Raw genomic sequence first — 21,729 nt, 5'->3', positions numbered from 1 at the left:
CCTTTCCAGTTCCCAGCTTAGGGTCACTTCACTAACATCTGCCTTCTCTACCAAGCTTCCCTTGGAGACTACTTGAGATGGACACTTGTTCAAAGGGTGCAAAAAGTGAGATCCAGACACTTCCCCCCTCTAAGTGTGATGACAGGTAGGACAGACAGGCAGAAAACATAATTTGAAGTATTTTTGGTTTTTATATACAGAATACAGGAAAGTTTCTGTAAAGTCTAAAACATTACAATTACTATGTACATTGGTACTAGTTGTGGGGAAGAGAAGTATCTTGGGGTGAGGAGGAAGAGAAGTGGGAAGAGAACAAAAAAGGACACAGAACAGGTTTACGACAAAAACACCTTCGCTACAATAGACAATTTGAGAGAAACACTCTACCACATGTACTGTACACAGCTTTAAAAACATTGAAAAAAGCCATCACTAGATGTATTTACACAAAATCCAAATACACTTTTCCTTATTTGAAATAAAATAGATGGACAGCCAGAAAAAGAATTCATTTCTCATTTGTCCATATACACAGTAGCTACCTGTAGTGCAACCGCTGCAGAAGGGGGAATTCCTTGTAGGGTGGGAACCATGGAAAGGAGTGGGTAGCGATCTTTATATTAAATAAAACAATGATATTGTATAGATTTTGCTGTATGAAAACTGTATTTTCTTTTAATATAAAACTATTGTCACTGCCACAAAATAGAACAAGTTTCTGATTATTTTACAACAGCGGGCAGGCAGTCGAGGGGGGGGGAGCAGGAGGCGGGGAAGGGACTGTGCTGGAGGAAGTGTCCAGCCAGGGCTTCCCCTCCCTGCCCACACTGTCCCTCAGCTCAGATCTGCCGCTTTCCCATGAAATGTCGAGTACAAATATATGTGCAAATGCCCCCTAGAACTTGAGAAAAGAAAAAAGTCTTAAAAAACAGTCAAAAGGTTTTCTTCATTTCATGCAAAGATTGTAGTTGAGGGTTTCTGGTATAGAAAACACCCAGGCTTGGTTCGTGTACATTTTTGCATTGCAGGAGTCTTGGGTGGAAGTCCAGACCAATGGCCTAGGGAACGGAGTTGGAGCGCAGCACAGGGCCCTGATGGGGCTTGAGAGAGAGTTTCTCAGTCAAGACCCCATCCTGCAGCAGGTTGGCATCGCCTTTGGGCTGTTTGGTCGCAAACTCAGTGATGCTGAAGACAAACTGCAGGCAGCCCAGCTTAATGTAGCTGCCATGGTGTAGTAAGGCTGTGCCCTCCCAGCCGGCCCCACTGCCCCCGATCAAGCTTGAGCTGCTGGCTTTGCAATTGCAGGGTCTTCGCTGTGGCCCCTGGGCCTGGGAACTCATCATGGCTGCCTCCTCACTTGGCTCTTCATCCTGTTTCTGGTGTCGGCGGCGCCCTGGGAAAAAGGGGCATGATCATAGGAGGGGAACAGTGAATGGCTGACCTGTCTGGGATGACTGGCAGTACTGGCTCCCTGCATCTCCCCATTCTATGCTACATGACCAGGGAGGGCTGAGGATGCTCAGACGGGGCTGGAGTCTCAAGTCTGATACATATGTGGGTGTTCAGCACTTGATTCTTGGTGGCTTTTCCCAGGCCCACCATCAATGAGCTTGGCCAATGGGACTGGGAAGGCAAGGAACTGTAGGTCATTGACAGCATGGTAGAACCAAGGTGACTGGGGTCTTAGTTGTGTGGCCACAGGCCTCTGCTCCAACTTACTGATGACACTCTGTACTTTGGCAACAATACTGCTTGGGGGGGTTGGCGGGGTCTTCTCAGAGAAGTCACATGAATACAGCACATTGTCCACCGTTGTCCCGTGCTCACTGTAGTTTAACAGCTCATAATGTTTGGTATTCTGGGGAGGAGGGGAGATAATGATGTGTAGTTGCTGTGTGAAGCCTTGGGAGAGGACCCGGCTTGCTGCACTACCTAGCAAGCTCTCATGCTTTTCTTCAGTCACGGCCTGCCTCTTTCAGAATTCACTAAGACTCACCTCTGTGAAAGCCTGCCCTAGTGACTGCACATTCACCCTCTCTGCCCCTCAGCACTGGCTCCTGTTGATCTGATATTCACTGGCACATAATTATGATGAAACTCAGGGACACACAAAGCTTGGCTTCCTTCTACTTTTGTCCCTTCCCCTGTTTTGAAGTGGCTTCCCTCAACTGTTTCTATGAGCAACATTAGTTGCAGCGATAGCCTGCTCCTACAAACAGGTTGCCATGGTGCAATGCCAAGCCCTTCACACTGAGTCTTCCAAGATGGACAGGCCTTTCACCCTTGCCTGTGTCCAGAACCCAGTGCTGGAGAAGGACCTCAGGCTAGGAAAGCTCCCTCCCACCCATCTCTGCCCCTCACCTCATCGTAGAATATGCAGGCATGTTTCCCGGACACGTAGTTACAGTGACCATAGTTTGTAAGGCACACATCCATGTCAGCTCCTGCAAGGTGGCAGGAGTAAAGGAGAAGGCAGAGAACAGACTGTAAGGTGTATGTGTTGGGAAGTGACAGAGAAAGGGGCTAGCTTCTGCATGGTTGCTAGTAGAAACTTCAAGGTAGCTCAGAGGCCCCCCCCCCCTTTATAGTAATGAGGTATAGCTTTGAACTCTGGATCTCCCTGCCTCCATTCCATAAGTACTGAGATTATACATATATGTTGGCAAGTTCAGCAATTCCCTTTATTGTTCTAAAGCTAATTTGTGTTAGAATACATGGCTGCCACCCAAACAGACCAGTAAGTTACTAAAGAGGACGATATATCCATGTGAACACAATAGTGTAGGGGACTTTAAAGGGCAATTTCTAGGGATGACCTGAGGTGTGGTGGGCAATATCTGTAGTTGTAGTACTTGAGAGGTTGAGGCAAGAGAAGAGACATGAGTTCAAGACCATTCTGGACTACAGAGGAGACCCTATCTTAAATCATCTGATGACCAAAAATAAACAAACTAACAAAGGAGGATTATGTGTCAGTTTCTCACACTCTGAGAATAAGGAAGTGTCCTCTTTTTAAGTCTTCCCTTACAGTGTTTCAGATGCTACAAAGAGGCAGTTAAAGCAAAAAGCCTGAGCCAAATAAGTACCCCATTGGTTTGTCTGGGTTCTTAGTCTCTCTTGGCGGGACACCTACTGGTTAGACCCATCAACCTCTGAAAGGGTTTCTCTAAGTGTCCATCTTTAGGCTGAAGATCCAGTGCCCCTCCCAGACTCCTGGCTGGCTCACCTGTCCCGATGTAGAGGGTTCGATAGCACATGTTCACAGCTCCTCCCAACCCTAAGAGGGGGTAGAACACAGCTCGGGCCTGTACCTCCTTTCTTTGCACTACAAGACAAACATAGGGATAGGATCATTCAGAAACCCAGAACCTGTGATCCAAACACAAACCAACAAAACCTGAATCTATAGTTGGTGGCCTTGGAAAAAATCCCACTGGGTGACTCATGCTCAAACTCACACCTGACCCAGAGCTGCTTCAGGGGACTGCTTCACCCCACCCATAGCATTTCCAATACAGGTTAGGAAGGATCTTCATTGAAGATGGTTACAGAATTTGAGAACATTAGTACTTTAAGTTCCTGGGCTCCTAGTTTAGCTTAACAAGGATATTCCAACTGGTAATAAAAAGAGAACATGGAAAAACATAAGGCATAGGTCAGTGTTTCTTAAGCTTTAATGAGTACTTCAACTGCCTATGGATTTTGTTAATTATAGTCCAGTTATACAGTACTTGTTCAGTAAGTCAATGGATTTGATTCTTAGGACTACTGCCACCCACATCCAAAAACTGATTTTGGATTTAGTTGGAGTGAAAGGATCTAGATTTTGTAAATTTGAATTTCCTGTGAGTTCACACACACTTGTTAGAGTTCACACATACTTGTATTCACATATACATAATTTTTAGTGTTGTTCCTCATATTCTATTTTTTTGGGGAAACGTCTTTCATTGCCCTAGAATTCAAGAAGTAAGTTAGGTTGGACGGTTAGTGAATCACAAGGCTCGCTCTGTCTGTCTGTCTGTCTGTCTGTCTGTCTGTCTGTCTGTCTGTCTCTCTCTCTCTCTCTTTCTCTCTATCTCTCTATCTATCTCCACTTGCTCAGTTCTGGGATTGTAAGCATGTATCACCATACCTAGCTTTTGTTATGTGAGTTCTAGGGCTAGAACTCAGGCTTCTTTGCCAACTGAGTGATCCCCCTAGTTCTAGAATTTGTATTTCTAGTAAGCTCTTGGGGTTCCGATATTGCTGGCATGATACAGTTCCTGAAGCACAAAGGCTCTGATGGCCTGGGCTGAGGGCTTAGAGATAACCAAGTAGAGTTAACATTGGAGAAGGATTTCCTACTGTTTTTCTACTTCTCACCCTGAACTTTGGGAAAACCTTCTAGTTCAAATATTACAAAGTAATTGAACAGAAAGCATACAACATATACCCCAAAGTATTGGTAGCTGCTTTGCTATGAATCAAAGTGGACTTGTGTGAAAGAAAGTTATGGCAAACTCCCCAAGTCTGATCAAAAAGTTATTTGTTTGTGCTGAGAAAAAAAAATCACGGTGCTTTATTAAACCCAAAGGTACAAAGAGTTTGAGCTACTGAAAGTAGAGATTCTCCATGGAGCAAGGTGGTCATTCACACACATCAGACAGGAGAGCTGATGGTGTGGTGGCAGGTATGTGCACGCGCACCTTCTGTGTGGTGCCCTCCAGAAGCGAGCGGATGTGTCCCAACACTGCCCGGTGAAGCTTGGACCCGGGAAGGGAAAAGCTGATGTATTCTCTGCAAGGCCAGAAACTTGATCAGCTTCTCATCCAACATATTTATCTCGATTTCTATCAACCAAAGAGAAAGATCAAAAAAAGCTGAGAGAAATGGAACATGGAAGCAGATAAGGGTGACAGGCAAATCCAGCAAATGACTTTTGTTTAAACAATATAAAGTCCAAAGTGGAACAAAGATCTGAAAATGGGTATCTCAGGTGCCATTTGCAGCTGAGAAGGGCCCAGAACAGTGGCTCCTTGTAGTAAGTAGGCTAATTTGAAGTAAAGAAAGGCAGAACCAATAGTCCCAAGTTGCCATGGGAAGGTCTAGATGTCTGATATAGACTGACCTCTCCACCCACTCTCTGTGCAGAGAAATCCATCTCTACTCTCTTTAACTTTGGGGTTTTCCACAGATGGAAACAAGTCTCCTGGTTCTGTTTTGCTGCCCAAACCAAGGGATCTGCCTAATGTGATTCTGTTCTTTCCCAATGGCTCAGCTTGGCTGTGTTCTCCTTTCTTCATCTTTGATTATATTGTGTAAACACAGAAGGCAGATGGTGCCTTCTTTCCCATTCTTCTACCCAAATAGATATAATATGCATATCCCCATCTCCTCATCCCTCTTCAAAAGCAGCTGAATGCTACTGGGACATCACTCACCTCCATTGACATCCATAAATGCTCGAAGTGAGTTGGTGAGGTCCACCATGGCAGTAGAGTTGGCTGGGAAAGAGGGTACGGTTAAAGCGCTTCCTATGGATAACGTGCCGGGGCTGACCTTGCCATCTGGGGACGGAGCAGGAAGACTGTTACTTACGTCGCCTGAGGGAAACCCACCGGTCCAATCCCCCATTGTTGAGACAGTTCTGGATTTCGGACCCAAGGTGATGTTCCCTTCTTGATTCTCAACCCACAGGCTCTGGAACTCCTAGAGCTAAAAACGTGTGGTGAGGAAGGGTAGATGGAATAATAACATACCCGGGCACGCAGGATTTCCAGAGCACTGACAACTGTTGCAGTTTACTATTCTGGGGCAAGTGCTGAGGTTGCTTTATTCTTTGGTTCATGACCACCTACCTCTCTGCTACCTCTACTCTTAAGAAGCAGCACCTGCAATTCCTATCTGCTGAAGTACAACTGACAGTTTGCAAAATTTACTCACACTAGCATTACAGAGTTGGAAATAGGACAGGGTCTCCCATGCAAAGAAATCACAGGCACCTGGTTGCTGACTGGGAGGACAGCACCAGTTCACGTGGGAGAACACAGGTGACAGCAGCATCTGAACCAGCTTTTATATGCTGAGATCAGCAAGCTCGAGGTCCAAATGCTGCCTGAGACAGCTGAGAGAACAAGTCTATACTGGGTCATGCACAGAGCAACAGGATTCCCTTTAGGCATATGGCCAAGGATAAGCTTCTGGGCCAGACCAACCTCTGCAGGCATCCCACTGAAAGGCATTGCTGCTTTCGGTCCCTGTTCTTGAACATGAACATGAACTCCTCCCATGAGCTGGCTCTGAGAATCTGCATCAGGTGTAGACTTAGTCTTGTATGTGAATGTATACACTGAGCCTCAGGCTGACCCAAGTGGTTCCAGAAAGCATGTGCCTTCTGAGGTGATGGAACAGACAGGCAGAAGACTAGGTCCAGAAGGTGAGAGGAGGGGCCAGTGACCCAACTGCAGTTCTAGGATTGCCACTGACCTGGCAGGCCACCCTAAGGAAGTGACTTAAATTCATGAGAACAACCCCAACTTATGGCTGGAATAAGCTAACACAGCCTTTCTCCTGCCATAGAAATACAGGGAAGATGGACCCCTGACACAGAGATTAAAGGCCTCAAGTACTTACAGGGATACAATGTTTTAGACTCTTAAGTCTGTGCTATGAACACAGGATTATTCCAGGTAATACTGGAATACTGAAACTCACCTGATGATGGCGCTGGTGAGCAGAATCGTTGGTTGGCGCCTGTGGCCAAGATACTGTCTCCTGCAGCTTGGGGGGGAGTGAGCACCCGGGTGGCATTTGGGGGTGAGCCCAGAGGCCTCGATTCTGTCGACGAAGGTCCTATCTGTGATTGGACAGTCTTTCTATGCAAAGTGCTGGTGTTCTCGATGCTGGCACAAGAGCTGGGAATGGAAGGGGGCAGGCTTGGGACAGGTACCAAACTCCTCTGGGGACAAGAGCTGGGGCCAGTGGCATTTTCTGTCTTCACAATGATGCCGACGGTGTGGTTCTGAAGCCCCCCAGCCGATGGTGGCGTGAGGGGCCGGGCCCAGCCTTGCCGGTGTGTGAGACCCGGTAAAGGGGTGTTGGCGCCAGGAAGTCGCCGGGGATCCGTGGAATCAGTGGGGCTGTTGTAGAGGTGTGGGCTATTGGCTTTTACCTCTGTGTTCACTGGCCCATTGGCAGTCCCACAAGGGGCTTTCTTGGACTTTTCCACACAAGAACTGCAGCTGATGTCCTCTAGGGTTGGGGGTTGGTGGGGTGGAGAGCAGCCCAGGGAATTTTGGGTGCTCATTGCAGAGGGGCAGGACAGAGGGTAGTGGGAAGGAAGAGGCGCCTTGTCAGCGGTTTGCAGGGAGGTGGTGATTGAGCTGTCAGTCACAATAACAGGCTTAATATCAGCCTTCTCTGTCTGTTCAGAGTCCCAATGCGAAGGCATCTGCTTAGCAGATAAATGTTTCAATATGCTGCACTGGAGCGCAACAACACTACAGAGCCACTGCAATGGAAGGAGAGGAGAGGAGGTGAGAGGGCTGGGAGACATCCATCCTGCCACAGTGGCCAGGGCTACAGCAGAGCTGACAAGCACTGTTTCCAAGGTTCTAACACTAGTGACCAGAAAGGGATCCCACTTTCATTCCCAAGCAGGACTTATTGGTCCACTTGACAGTACAGCCTCAGCCAGCAGAGCCTGAGATCTCCTGTGAACAACAGTCAGCAAACACCCCAGTATTTGCTGTGTGTCTGGCACTATCACCTAGCCTCTTTGTGATTCGCTCATCTCTCGCTACAGTACAGAACTGCCCAGCTTGCAGCAATGGGAGACAGATGAGAGCGGCCTGTTTGACTGAAGTCACCTTCTTGCTTTTGGCATATGAGCTTGGGATTCTCCAAGGGTCACTCAAGAGTTAGGGGTTTGGAGGTAGGAATGACAGACACCGAGGCCCCAGTGACGTGGAAGAGAGACTGGACTTGGGATCCCAATCCTTTTCACTCACCTCTTGCTGCTCTGCCTGGGTGGCTAAGTGCTCAGAGTTCAAAAGGTGCGTTTGCGATTCCTCAGGGACCCCACTGCAGATCAGCTCCCCGTCGCGAATGGCCGCGGGTGCAATGAGAGGGGGTGGAAACTGGTACTGAGATTTTATAGCATCAGGAACCTGTTCAGGATAGGAGAAAAGGAAAGGTGATAGTGCCACCATGCCCAGCTGAATCTGACCTAGTGAGATACTACTTTATTAAGTGCTGGTGCCCAAGGGATCATCTACTAAGTGACCCACCAACACACCAAAGAGCGTCAGTGTGCTGCACCTGTTCTAGGCTGCCCTTTGATGCCAGCTCAGACACCTGTCCTGAAAAGGTACAGAAACAGAAATAATAGGCAGGGATTTCATTGTTCTTCATTAAGATCTAAGGCCTTGCAGAATTGTACAACTACAAGCATGCTATCTTCCATTTTTGTCCTGAAATATGCAAAACTGACACTGGACTGGGCTTTCAGGGTGGTCCAGGCATTTCCCAGTGCCATTGGCTAAGGCTGAATAGTAATTGAGAAATAAGTTAAACGAGGTTACATTCATGGCAGAAAAATTTAGCATGATGCCCGATGAACATGAGTACTTAATCAATGTGAGTTCTCATCATCCATTTCTCCATGACTCATCAGACAACTGAAGGCTTCTTTGTTGAACAAAGAAGAAAAAGATACTCTGACTTACATTATGCAAGAAAGAGCCATTCATAGATCCCACCAACATTTACTGAGTGCCTTATAAGTCTGGCACTGTTCCAAATCTCAGAGGTCCAGGGGGGAATATAAAAGTTAAACCTTGCCCTCAAGAAACTCAGTCTAATTGGAGAAAACATAGAAGGGTTATTAAAGCATCCTAGGGTACAGGCACATTTGAGGTGCTATTATTAGAAAGGAAAAGTACAGCAGGGCAGTGGTGCTGCATACCTCTACCTTTAATCCCAGCACGTGGCAGGGAGAGTTGGGTGGGTCTCTGTGAGTCTGAGGCTAGTCTGGACTACACAAAGAATTCTACAACAGACAGGGCTATCTATGTAGAGAGACCCTGTCTCAAAAAACCAAAACCAAACAACCATCCAAACCATCTATCTGTGAGAATGGTTGGTAAATATGAGCAGAGGAAAGAAAGTTGAGAATAATCAAATAGTGCTGCGTGCTCTCTAAAGCAACAGGACGATGAAGCAGTGGGCTAGATTATAGCTGTGGCCTGGGCAAGGGTGCAAAGGCAGGGAAGCTCGGGAGCTCTGTCACGGGTACCAGGCTCTCAGCAGGTTCTCACTTACTGCTGTGAACAAGTACAAAGGCCACGGTCCAATGACACTGTACAAATTTCATGCTCAAACTGTTTAAGAACAAACTATTCTTCAGGAAGGTTATAACCCTGACTTTCTCCTCAGCAATAAAGTATTTAGCCAAGGAAATGATTTAATCAAGGCTCCTAATTTGTTCATTTCAGTCTTCCTCCACCACCACCACTACTACCACTATCACTACTACTTCTTCTTCTTTTAAAAAAGATTCATTTATTTCATTTACACTGTCACTGTCTTCAGACACACTAGAAGAGGGCATCAGATGCCCATTACAGACCTTTTAAAAAAGATTTATTTATTTCATTTACACTGTCACTATCTTCAGATACACTAGAAGAGGGCATCAGATGCCCATTACAGATGGTTATGAGCCAACATGTGATTGCTGGGAATTGAACTCAGGACCTCTGGAAGAATCGTCAGTGCTCTTAACCGCTGAGCCATCTTTCCAACTCCCAGGCTATCTTCTGAATTTACATGGAAAATGAACTACAGTTTGGATTACTTTTAGATGCATTTAACTAGATGTATGAGGCATCCCACATTATTACCTATTTCTGCAATGAGAAACACTCTGAGAAAACCATTCTACTAGAGGGTAAATAGTTACCTAGTGAAGAGTTTGCTATACAGGGCTGGTGAGATGGCTCAGTGGGAAAGAGCTCTTCCAAAGGTCCTGAGTTCAAATCCCAGCAACCACATGGTGACTTACAACCATCCATAATGAGATCCGACACCCTCTTTTGGTGTTTCTAAAGACAGCTTTAGTGTACTTTACATCTAATAATAAATAAAAATCTTGCCAGGTAGTAGTGGTGCACGCCTTTAATCTCAGCACTTGGGAGGCAAAGACAGGTGGATTTCTGAGTTCGAGGCCAGCCTGGTCTACAGAGTGAGTTCCAGGACAGCCAGGGCTATACAGAGAACCCCTGTCTCGAAAAACCAATAAATGAATAAATGAATAAATCAATCTATCTATCTATCTATCTATCTATCTATCTATCTATCTATCTATCTATCTATCTATCTATCTATCTTTGGACCGGATCGAGCAGAGGTCTGGAGTTCATAGCAACCATATGATTGTTCACAACTATCTATACAGCTATAGCATATGTAGTGAGAATTCTGAAATCTTGGTTTCTTAAAAACAACAACAACAACCCAGAAATATTAGAAATTTATGCTTTTGTTTTAATCCCAGGAGTAGGGAAATGCAGTGGCCTTGGACTGTCTACAGCAGCTGGCTATGCCTTGCCTTGTGCGCTAACAGAGCTATGGATTTGCCAGCTGCAGATAATTTCTGCAATTGTGTGACATTCTGAATTCTGGGAACTTTTCAGAGCTCCAGTAGATGAGGTTGGGGGTCATGCAGGGGTGAGGTGGGTGAGTGATTTTGGTTTGTTAGTAGTTGTGTTCAAAGAAACAAAAAGGAAATTAGCTTTAGTGATCGCTCCCCCTCTTCCTCTCTTTCCTATCTAGTAATAGAAGGTGAAACCAGGGGGACAACAGGTGGTAAAAAGGAGAACCCATACAGTACCAAAGACCAACTACAGATGAGAGTAGTGGGATGGAGCTTAAAATACGGGTGCCATCTAGTGGCCACGTTGAGAATTGCTGATCTTCATCAGCACAATGCTTGCATTGGTTTATTTCCAAAGAAAAAGAGCAAGTTTACATATGGGTATACAGTATATTAAGCCTTCTAGATCAACTGAATATGGGAACTGAGTAATTTGAGAAATAGCAACTGCTTTTCTTTTCTTTCAGTTTTTTTGAAACAGTTTTCTCTGTGTAGCCCTGGCCGTCTGGGAACTCACTCTGTAGACCAAGCTTGCCTCTAACTCAGAAATCCACCTACTGAAATTAAAGGTGTGTGCCACCAAATCCAGTTTTGGAAATGTCTCATTTTTAAAAGACATTTTTTTTTCTAAAACAGAAATTGTGAGTTGCCAAGAATCAATACGGCAGATATCACTCAAGAACAACCTTTCTTCTGCTGGCCAAATGGTAGTCTGATTGAAATAATTTTTTTTTTGTTTTGTTTTTGTTTTTTTGAGACAGGGTTTCTCGGTGTAGCCCTGGCTGTCCAGGAACTTGCTCTGTAGACCAGGCTGGCCTCGAACTCATTAATCCGCCTGCCTCTGCCTCCCAAGTGCTGGGATTAAAGGCATGCACCACCACTGCCCAGCTTGAAATAATTTTTAAGAATATTTATTCCATCACTTGCATCACAAGCAACAAAACAATTCCTAATTTCAATTCAATCTCAAGCAACTCAAGAAACAAAAACATTAAAAATCCAAAGACAACAACCACAAACAGCAAGCATAAAAGAAAAAAAATCAAATAGTGATTCATGCTCTAAAATCCAACAGCTGGGTCCATTTTCTGTAGAGCAGGCTGGCCTTGAACTTGTAGAGATTCACCTGCCTCTGCCTTCAAGTGCTAGGATCAAAGATGTGTGCCACCACTACCCAGCTACAAATGTTTTTCTTTTCTTTTCTTTGGTTCTTCGAGAAAGGGTTTCTCTGTGTAGCTCCGGCTGTCCTCGAACTCAGAAATCCACCTGCCTCTGCCTCCCAAGTGCTGGGATTAAAGGTGTGCGTGTTTTATCACAGCAATAGGAACCCTAAGACAAAATGTTGTATGTGACAAGGGACCACAAACAGGCTTGTAATGGGCTGAAGGGTGCTTATCTTTTGGAGAATTATGGACAGATTACAAAAGCGCACCTGGAACTTTGCCTTTATAATGTTGACTACCTGTCTCAGGTTGTTACTACAAGAGGTCACATTCACTACTTGCTGAGACACCAAGGACATATCTTAGGGAGCTTCAGTCTCCCCATCTGTGATCCTCTGTCTGTGCCACAAAAGAAACAAACAGGAGACCACCATCTTTCCTATCCCGAAAGGGCTGACTTACCTTCAAGCTTCTTCTTTTGACAGACTGGAGCACACGGCGGTTAGGAGGATGCTTCTTGTGGATTCGGTTCAGGAAGTCCACTTTGACAACATGCTGTGAAATGGTGTCCTGGAACCGATCGAACACCTGGCACCGATTGCTCAGAGTCAGGCTCTTCTGGTTCAGCTGGAGACAGAACATACATACCACTCTGGTGAATCTCTAAGGGTGCTGCCCCTCCAGCTAGGCCCCATTCTCTGGGCTTTAAAACAACAGAAGCTTGCTGGGCAGTTCCCAGCACTTGGGAGGCGGAGGCAGAGACAGGCGGATTTCTGAGTTCCAGGACAGCCTGGTCTACAGAGTTCCAGGACAGCTGGGGCTACACAGAGAAACCTTATCTCGAAAAACCAGAAAAAAAAACAAAAAACAAAAAAACCCCACCACCACCACCAAAAAAACCAGAAGCTCTCTTGGGAAAGGGGTACTTCCTGTCTGGACAGGATGTCAGCAGGAGTAAGGAAACTCCTGCTTTTGGGAGTTAAGAAACAGTGAAACAGTCTGGCAGTGCCTTCTCATTTAGCCTGACCATACGCTAGGCCAGAGCAACCCATTAGGACTATTCCTCGCAGCACAGATATTAAAGAAGATGCAGATCTTGGCCCTGCAAAAGCCAAAGAAGCAGACACCCTGCCCATCAAGCCAACCTCTCACAGAAAAAGCTGCCAACATAGCTGCCTTGCTCACAGTGAGCTCAAATTCTGCCATGTTCTGCCCTATTCCTGTTCTAGGGTACCAGGAAGCATTGCTGAATTCACCTTATTTATTATGTCTTCCCTTGAAGGGAGAAAGCTCTGGCCTGCTCTTAAAGGTCAAAGGGAGGGGAGGGAGGCATGGAGAACTTAAGCTACTTCCCATCTCCTCCATTACATTTGGCCCCCTATATATTAGTTCAAAACACAAGAAATGGCTCAGGGTCAAGACTTTCTACTCTTCCAGAGAACACGTTGAGTGGCTTATAAACACTTGTACTCAGTTCCAGGGTGTCTGATGCCCTCCACTTCTGTTCCCTCAGGTCACCTATATACATGTGGCATTCATTCACAAAGACAAACATCCATGTACATCAATAAAAATGAATCTTAACAATTTAAAAAAACTATTATTCTATGTTGGGTATGGACAATGCGAGCCTTTGCTCTCAGCACTTGGGAGGCAGCTGAGACAGTCAGACCTTTGTGAGTTTGAGATCAGCCTGATCTACTAGCTAGCCAGAGCTATAGAATATGACCATCTCAAAAATGAAATAACTTAAAAAAGATTTATGTGTATGAATCCTTTATCTGCATGTATGTATGGTGCCTGCAGACTGGATACCCTGAAACTGGAAATACAGATGGCAGCCATATAGGTGCTGGGAATTGAACATGGATCCTCTGCAAGAACTGCTGAGTCAACTCTCTAGTCTTGATAAAAATAAATCTTGGTACATAGCTTTAATATTAGTACTCTGGAGGCAGAGGCAGGTAGCACTCTACAAGGTAAAGGCCAGCCTAGTCTACAAAGCAAGTTCCAGGACACAATCCTTAACCCAAAAACCCAAACCAAGCCAAACAAAAAGACAAGACTTAGAACAACTCAGGACTTATCCCTGCAGCTTCCTAGTTAGGAAAAATAGCTGGCCAATGAAATTAACCATTTTTCACCTGCTGCTCCTTAGGATCCATATTTGGGTGAACTGTCTATGGCTTTTTTATCTGTTTCAGCAGGAAGCAAATAGGACACAAAACCCCAGAGAAGCTTCTTCCCAGGCCAATCTATCTGAATGGTATGGATCTAAGATAGGAAGTGACTCTTCTTTATGTGCACAGTGTGTGTGTGTTAGGAATAGTACTAGGAATGAACTCAGAGCTTCATCTGTACTAAGCAAACACTGCCCCTCTACTCTCCATCCTTCTGTGTGTGACTTTTTACAGAGGGTTTCCCAAAGTGCTCATGGTATAATAAATGCTAACAGTCACTCCATGTTATCACTTTCTCCTCTCTACCTTGGGGATAAAGTCCAGGGCCTCAAAGTGCTCTACCACTGAGCTACACCTCTATTCTCTCATTGTATGTCTTAAGCAGCAAGGGTTTAATTTGGAAAGGCTGTTTTTGTGGGGGAATACCTTTTCATGAAGTCGCCCCCTACAACGTTACGAGAGACTATGTAGAAGGACTATCCATCCTGCAAAGAGCAGACAACAGATCTGTTCTAGTGTAGGAAGCAGTGTCTGAAGAGAGCCTGTGAGATGGCTCAGTGCATGAAGGTGCCATTCAACAACTCACTGAAAACCCAGGATGACTGACACAGGGTAGTTACAAAGAATTAATGCAAGAGGACAACAAACTCACTGGACGCTTGGCCACACATACTCCTGACAGCCAACCATTTATTTTTTTTAATGTTGGCTCTAATACTCAAGCCTTTATGGCTATAGTAGCAATTGTTTAATTCATTGTGGGGTAAAAATTACAAGAAAGCAGGTCAAGCCTGTCTGTACAGCTGAACAAGGTACTGGGGAAAGGCAAGATGCACAATACACCAAACAGAATTAGGATGGTCTGCTGAACCCAGCACCTGCAAGATTACACTGTACTTTGCACAAAGAGACGATACTGTTTCTAGGGGATACTGTTCCTGCTCTAGCTGGGCCTGTAGAGAGCTCACTAAACACTAGCGTGCTTACCACCACATGTTCGATGTGATTCGGACACATCCATCTGCCCAGGGGCATGGCAGTGAGCGGGGGCTCGAGGCAGTCCATGTGAAACAGAAGCGGGCAATAGTCACACTGGATGAGGGGGGCCACTCGACAACTCCTGCAGAGGAACGAGATGTGATGGGTGATTTCTGGGGCAAGGTGGAAAAATTCAAGACCACTCTACTCCAAAAAGGTCCTTTCCTCCACAGTCTCATAGCTCTGTCCTGGTCACACTTCCCTCCTTCTAGGGTTCGGTCACACCAGTCAGTAAGGAAGATGGAAGCCAGGCTCCTCATTATTTTATCTTCTAGGAAGAATGTGTCTTGTGAATATAAATGTTTGGAGAACGGCTAAAGTAGCTGTCAGAGCAAAAATGACCAATGCTTAGTACTCAGATCTCGGATCTTCCTATTCTAAGGAATTCTCACTTAAAAATAAATACACAAATCAAGAAGAGGCTGGTGTAACAACCCAGTGTTAGAGGCACCTCCCAACAAGCCTGCCTGCCCTGAGTTCAATTCGTCAGACCCATGATAAAAGGGAGAACCAACTCATTCAAATTGTCCTCTGATCTGTATACATATGTTGCAGCAATTGTGTATTGTCCCTCATACAAACAAATGTAATAAGAATAATGTATGAGCAGTCTTTCCGGAGTTGTAACTACAGAACAAACGACTTCCCTTCTGTATAAAAAGAAACCAGTTCTGATAAATGGAGATGGAGACAAGGAATGTTGTGTGCACCCTTGTGCGCACGATCCAAGGAGAGCTTGTCAGCAAACATCAGTGCTCCCAAAACTATACTAGTGCCAGAACTCAGAGCCTTCCGTCCTAATACACTACCATTTAGTTTTCCATAGCTTCCCTTGTGAATACTTTTTTTTTTTTGGTTGAGGGGATGGTTGTGTAACCATCTCATGTAGCCACAACTCACTATATATCTAAGAATGATTCTGAATCCCTGTTCCTCCTGCATCTACTGCCTGAGTGCTGGGGTAACTGTACCACCAACCTGGGTTTATGTGATGCTGAGGATTCAAGCATGCCAGGCAAGCATTCTCTCCTGCCAGTATGCTCTAACCACAATACAGTTTTTCTGATATAATCAAGCCAACAAATCCAGTTTCAGACATTGAAACATCTGGCCCCTATAACTGAGGAGAGCCTATCTGAAGGAAACTAGTGTTCTAGGGCAGCTGTGTAACAAACTAGGTACTCAACAGTATAAATAGATACCCATAACACTTTAATACCTCATTTAATTAAAAAAAAAAAAAAAAAGCAAGCCACAAACCTTGTGTGTATTGGGAAGGAGGAAAAGCACACGTGCCACGTGTTCACTTAGGAATGGAGTCTTCTTCCACAATGGCCCTCTGGATTAAAGTCAAGTTCAAGGCTTTGCCGCAAGCACTTTAACCCACTGACCATCAGACCCTCGACCTCCAGTTTAAGTCTAACTCTAACTTACTGCAATCACAGTCAACTGTACTTCTACTGGGATCTGTGGCTTTCTTTTTTTTCTCATTTTTGAGATAGTCTCATGATGTAGCTTTGGCTAGCCTGAAACGCACTGTGTAGACCAGGCTGGCCCTGAACTCATAGTAATCTGCCTGCCTTTGGGATTAAAGGTGTGCGCCACCAAACCCAGCTTCTTTTTATGGTTTAGTGTCCGACAGTTTCATAATAAATTTTGGTTCTGTTCCTCTCCTGTTTCCCTCTTAGCCCTCTCTTCCTCCCAACAAGCCCATGTGAGTTTCATGTCTTTTATGGATGTGGCATTGAATTTAATCCTACATTTTTTTTTTACTTTTATTTAGTGAATGTGTCTGTGTGTTCATGCATGTGCCACAATTCCCATGCATAAGTTAGAAAATAACTTGCCAAAGTTGTTTTTGTCCTTCTGCTCAGGTTGTGATGATACAAGAGCCTTTACCCAGTGACCATCGCCACGAGCTCTGACCCACTGGTTTAGTCGGGTTGCTTACATGATGATCTGGGTAGGGAGTTACTTACTGAATGTGGACTTTTCAGTGACAATGCCATTACATAAAATGGCACTGCCTCTCAATCAACTGAGACTCCCTCAAGAAAGGGTGAAGCCTTGTGAGCCTAGGCTAGCCTTATACTCCCAAAACCACCTCAACCTCCTAAGTGCCAAGATTATAGGCATGCATTATACACCTGGCTCAGTACTTTGACTCTACAGGTAATTTGTTATTGACATATTGATATGTTCCAGGAAATGGCCAGTCAACTAGTTCTGTGTGCTTATACCATCAGAATAAAAGCTGTCCACATTTAATTAACACAGGACTTATAAGGGGTGACAGAGGGAAAACAATACCTGTTACACGTGAAGCAGACTTTGACTGGCAAGGGAACGAGACCATTATGATCTAACTCATGCTGTGTCCTCTTTACATTCTTCCCTGTGGTTTCTTCCTTTCTTCTCCGTTTGCTAGAACCTAGAAAAGAAACTGGTAGTGCTGAACTGTCCTTGGCTTTAGAACTCCTTGTTGGAATATGAAAACATTCAGTGAGAGAACAGATCTAAGCAGAAGCATGTGCCATTGTTCAGACAGATTCCTTTCTGAGGACTCTGGAGCTGGTTTCAAATGACAGAAGGACGGACGGACGGACGGACGGACGGACAGACAGACAGACAGACAGACAGACAGACAGACAGACAGACACACACACACACACACACACACACACACACACACACACACTAACAAAAAAAGAAAAAAAAGGAGACAGACACAAGGTAACCAGAAATAGAAGTCATCTGCTTTGTGGCAGAAATATTGATTTCACCAATATAAAATAATGAGAAATCTCTGATAGTAGAAACCTACACGCATGGACACACACACACACACACACACACACACCCCCACCCACCCACCCACCCACACACCTAAGTTATATGATTACAAAGACTAGTCTGTGAAGGTAACTAAGCAAGATTGTAATTTAATTATGTTTCTATAGAAAGCAGATGCCATATGCAACCCTTACTCTCACTTTGACATAAGGTAAGTTTTCTCTATAGTCCTGGCTGATGTGACCAGGCTGGCCTCAAACTTAGAAATCTACCTGCCTCTGCCTCCCAAGTGCTAGGATTAAAGGGTTCAATAACAATCATAACTCTATGTATCTTTTTTAAAAAGTATGTGAGGGTGCACACTTACTGCACACATGCATAAATTTTCCCTACTTCCACTTTTACTGGGTTCCAGGCATCGAACTCATTAGGCTTCCATGGCAAGTGCCTTTATCATATGAACTAACAGGGCAATAAGATCAGATTGCCTGTCACGAGTGTCTAAACATGGCTAGTAGCCCAATAGGCATATCCACCCACCCACCCACCCACCCACCTACCCATCCATCCCCTCCCCTGCTTCTCATATAACCCTGGCTAGCCTCAATCTTAGAAGTCTATTTTCCTCTTTTTCCCGTAGTGGGATTAAAGGCACACACCACACTTGGCTTATATGTACTTTTTAAGCCTGCCAATGTTCTTTTGCATATGTATGTGTGGGGTGGGCATAAGGTAGATGTCAGATGTCTTCTTTGATTGACTGAGGCAGACATTTCCTCTAGAGCTTACCATATTAGTCAGTCTGGATAGCTGCAAGCTTCCTCTATCTCAGCCTCCTATAGTCTGGAATTACAGGCAGGAGGTTATGACCACCTGGCTGATGATATAGGCTCTGAAGATATAAACTCCAGTATTTGCATGGCAAGCATTTTACTCCTGAGCCATTTTCCTAGTCCTCTTTTGTTCTTTGAGACAGGGTCTCACTCTGTAGCCCAGGCTGGCCAAGAACTTATTATTGTAGCTCAGGCTAGCTTTGAACTCTTGACAGTTCTGCTTCTGCCTCTTAAGTGCAAGGATACAGGGATATATGGTAGGAAAATAGGTGTATGGTAGACACCATGCTTAACCAATCTGATTTTCTCTAGGAAGAAAAATTAAGATCTAGAAGCACTGTGGTATCAAATAGATTTGATTTTCTCTGTAAAAGGACAATTTGATAATAGCTATCAAACCTCCCACTGCAAACTGTGACCTAGAAATTCCGATATTAGGAATTTACCCTATACATCAGCCCTATAGATCAATCATATCTTAAATGTGCACAATGATGTATTTATAGCTATTTGCTGAAACATAACCTTTGTAACAAAATATTGGGAGGGGCTAGAGAGATAGCTCAAAGGTAGCTCAAAGGACTGGCTGCTTTTTCCAAGGGCCCAAGTTCAATTCCCCGCACTAACGTGGGATTCACAAACATCTGTAACTCCAGTTCCAGGGGCTCTGATACCTTCTTTTGGCTTCTGTGGGCACTTGGCACATACATGGTGCACAAGACATACTTGTAGGCAAAATACCCATACACATAAATAAATGAGAAAATATTAAGAATAATTTAAATGGCAATGAATAGAAAATTGTTTAAATCATTTAAAGAACATTTATACAATGGATTGTTATGGTGCTGTAACAAAAACCTAATGTAATGCTAAATTAATGTTAAGACCACTTAACATTACATAATGTTGGACTGCACTGTAAGAATAAGAAAACCAAATATTAGGACAGTTTGTTAGTATGTTATTTAAGAAGCGAATACAAACATATATAGATACTTGCTTATACACACTCTCTCTCAAGACACACAATTAGTGGTTGTCTGCAAAAGGCAGGAGATACTGGGGATCACATCCAGGACTTTGTGCATGGTAGGGAGATGCTCTATCACCCAGTCTTTACATCCCTAAACTGTTTCATTTATTTATTTAAAAACTAAAAAAAAAGCCGGGCGGTGGTGGCGCACGCCTTTAATCCCAGCACTTGGGAGGCAGAGGCAGGCGGATTTCTGAGTTCGAGGCCAGCCTGGTCTACAGAGTGAGTTCCAGGACAGCCAGGGCTATACAGAGAAACCCTGTCTCGAAAAAAACAAAAAAACAAAAAAACAAACAAACAAAAAAAAATGTAATTATGTGCAAATACGTATCTCCATGTGGACTGCATAGGCTAGGAGTCTACCAGAGGCTGATCTAGAGACAGCAGCTGTGGGCTGCCTGATATGGTTGCTGGGAATGGAACTCAGGTCCTCTGAAGTCCAGAAACAAGTGCCCTTAACTGCTAAGCCATCTCTCTAGCCCCTATTAATTTTTTTTTAAAGATTTATTTTATTTATTTTATGTATATGAGTATACTGTAGCTGTACAGATGGCCGTGAGCCATCATGTGTGTGGCTGCTGTTGAACTCAGGACCTCTGCCAGTCCCCTCAACCCTACTCGCTCCAGCCCTGCTCTCTCTGGCCCCACTTGCTCCAGCGTAATTTACTGCAGCCGTCTTCAGATGCACCAGAAGAGGGCATCCAATCTCATTACGGGAGGTTGTGAGCCACCATGTGGTTGCTGGGATCTGAACTCAGGAGCAGTCAGTGCTCTTACCCACTGAGCCATTTCACTAGCCCAATTGATAAGTAAGTTTTTTTTTTCATTTATTCTTTTTTTTTTTTTTTGGATAGTCCTGGCTGTCCTGGAACTCACTCTGTAGACCAGGCTGGCCTCGAACTCAGAAATCCGCCTGCCTCTGCCTCCCAAGTGCTGGGATTAAAGGCGTGCGCCACCACCGCCCGGCTCACTTATTCCTTTATGCATATGAATGCTTGCTAGCCAAGTACACATGTACACCATGTGCGTGCCTGTTAAGGTCAGAAGATGGCATCAGATCCCTTGAAACTGGAGTTACTGATGGTTGTGAATCACTATGCAAAGGCTGGGAACCAAACCTGAGTCCTCTCTGCAGGAGTAGCCAGTGCTCTCAAGCCCTCCTATGTTTTTGAGACCGAGTCTCAACAGGTAGCTCAGGCTGGCCTCAAACTCATGATCCTCTTGCCTTATCCTCACAAGTGCTAAGATTACTGGTGTGTGATATTTGGCATATATCTTAAAAAGAAAAAAAAAAAGAGATTCAGGGGAATAATAAGAGCTAGAAGACTCAGAAAACAGAATAAGTACTATAACAACTACAACCTTTGATGCTTTCTCCAGGTAAAACCAGAATAGGAACAAAAAATTAGCAACAGGCAATAGCAATCCCTTGGGAAGGCAGGGTAAGAAAGGGATATGATGATGACGTCGCTAACCTGGTAGTGCAGTGGTACAAGTCAGTTCATTGGGCAACTGAAATTGGGTAGGATTCCGCTCCATGGCAGCAGCAATCAGCAGCTCAAAAGGCCGCCGCAGCTGAGGCTGCACATAGTCCGGCTCTGCTGCTGCTGGCTCCTCGTCCACATCAATGATGTCCTCATCGACGTCATTATGCTCAGAGGTGGGGGTCTCCGTGCTGGCATTGGATGTGGGGGTGCCAGGCCGGCTGGCTCTCCTTTCCAGGATCCGGGCATGGGCAATGGCCTTGAGTTCAGCTTTGCTAGCTGGTCTGTCCAACAAGTCAGTGTCACTGCTGGGGGATGTCGTCCGTTTGCTAGACTTGTCCACTAGTCCATTGACGTGGCCCAGCTCCTTTTTCTGCTCTCGTTTCTGTGCAAATGAATAGGTGGACCATCATGAAAAGAACAAAATAGAGATGGGTATATGTCTTGCTAGATCACTTATGAAAATTATTAAGTCCCTTACACATGACAATTATTAAAATTGAAATTTTATTTTGTATGCATTGGTGTTTTCCCTTGTACCATGTGTGTGCCTAATACCCACAAAT

General features: G+C 44.7%; 1 protein-coding gene across 2 annotated transcripts in view; it reads right to left on the bottom strand.

The window, feature by feature from the left end:
• Positions 1-171: 171 nt before the first annotated feature.
• Positions 172-21,729, bottom strand: part of Phf12 (PHD finger protein 12) — a 48,830-nt gene continuing 27,272 nt past the window's right edge. Inside the window, exons 4-15 of one of the 2 annotated variants that reach the window (XM_031350651.1) lie at positions 21,155-21,548; positions 17,328-17,448; positions 14,967-15,099; positions 12,262-12,426; positions 7,992-8,150; positions 6,697-7,492; positions 5,424-5,549; positions 4,689-4,832; positions 3,227-3,325; positions 2,362-2,444; positions 1,720-1,858; positions 172-1,393 (exon numbers count right to left, since the gene is read on the bottom strand). In XM_031350651.1, the coding sequence (XP_031206511.1) occupies positions 1,059-1,393; positions 1,720-1,858; positions 2,362-2,444; positions 3,227-3,325; positions 4,689-4,832; positions 5,424-5,549; positions 6,697-7,492; positions 7,992-8,150; positions 12,262-12,426; positions 14,967-15,099; positions 17,328-17,448; positions 21,155-21,548 (2,694 nt within the window). In that variant the 3' untranslated portion in view covers positions 172-1,058. Of the gene's footprint in view, positions 1,394-1,719; positions 1,859-2,361; positions 2,445-3,226; positions 3,326-4,688; positions 4,833-5,423; positions 5,550-5,569; positions 5,698-6,696; positions 7,493-7,991; positions 8,151-12,261; positions 12,427-14,966; positions 15,100-17,327; positions 17,449-21,154; positions 21,549-21,729 lie in introns of those variants that run through there. The other variant, XM_031350653.1, reaches the window with a different exon arrangement.

Source organism: Mastomys coucha, unplaced genomic scaffold (genome assembly GCF_008632895.1).
Source record: "Mastomys coucha isolate ucsf_1 unplaced genomic scaffold, UCSF_Mcou_1 pScaffold5, whole genome shotgun sequence".
Classification (NCBI taxonomy): domain Eukaryota; kingdom Metazoa; phylum Chordata; class Mammalia; order Rodentia; family Muridae; genus Mastomys; species Mastomys coucha.
This window is presented reverse-complemented; position numbering and strand designations above follow the sequence as displayed.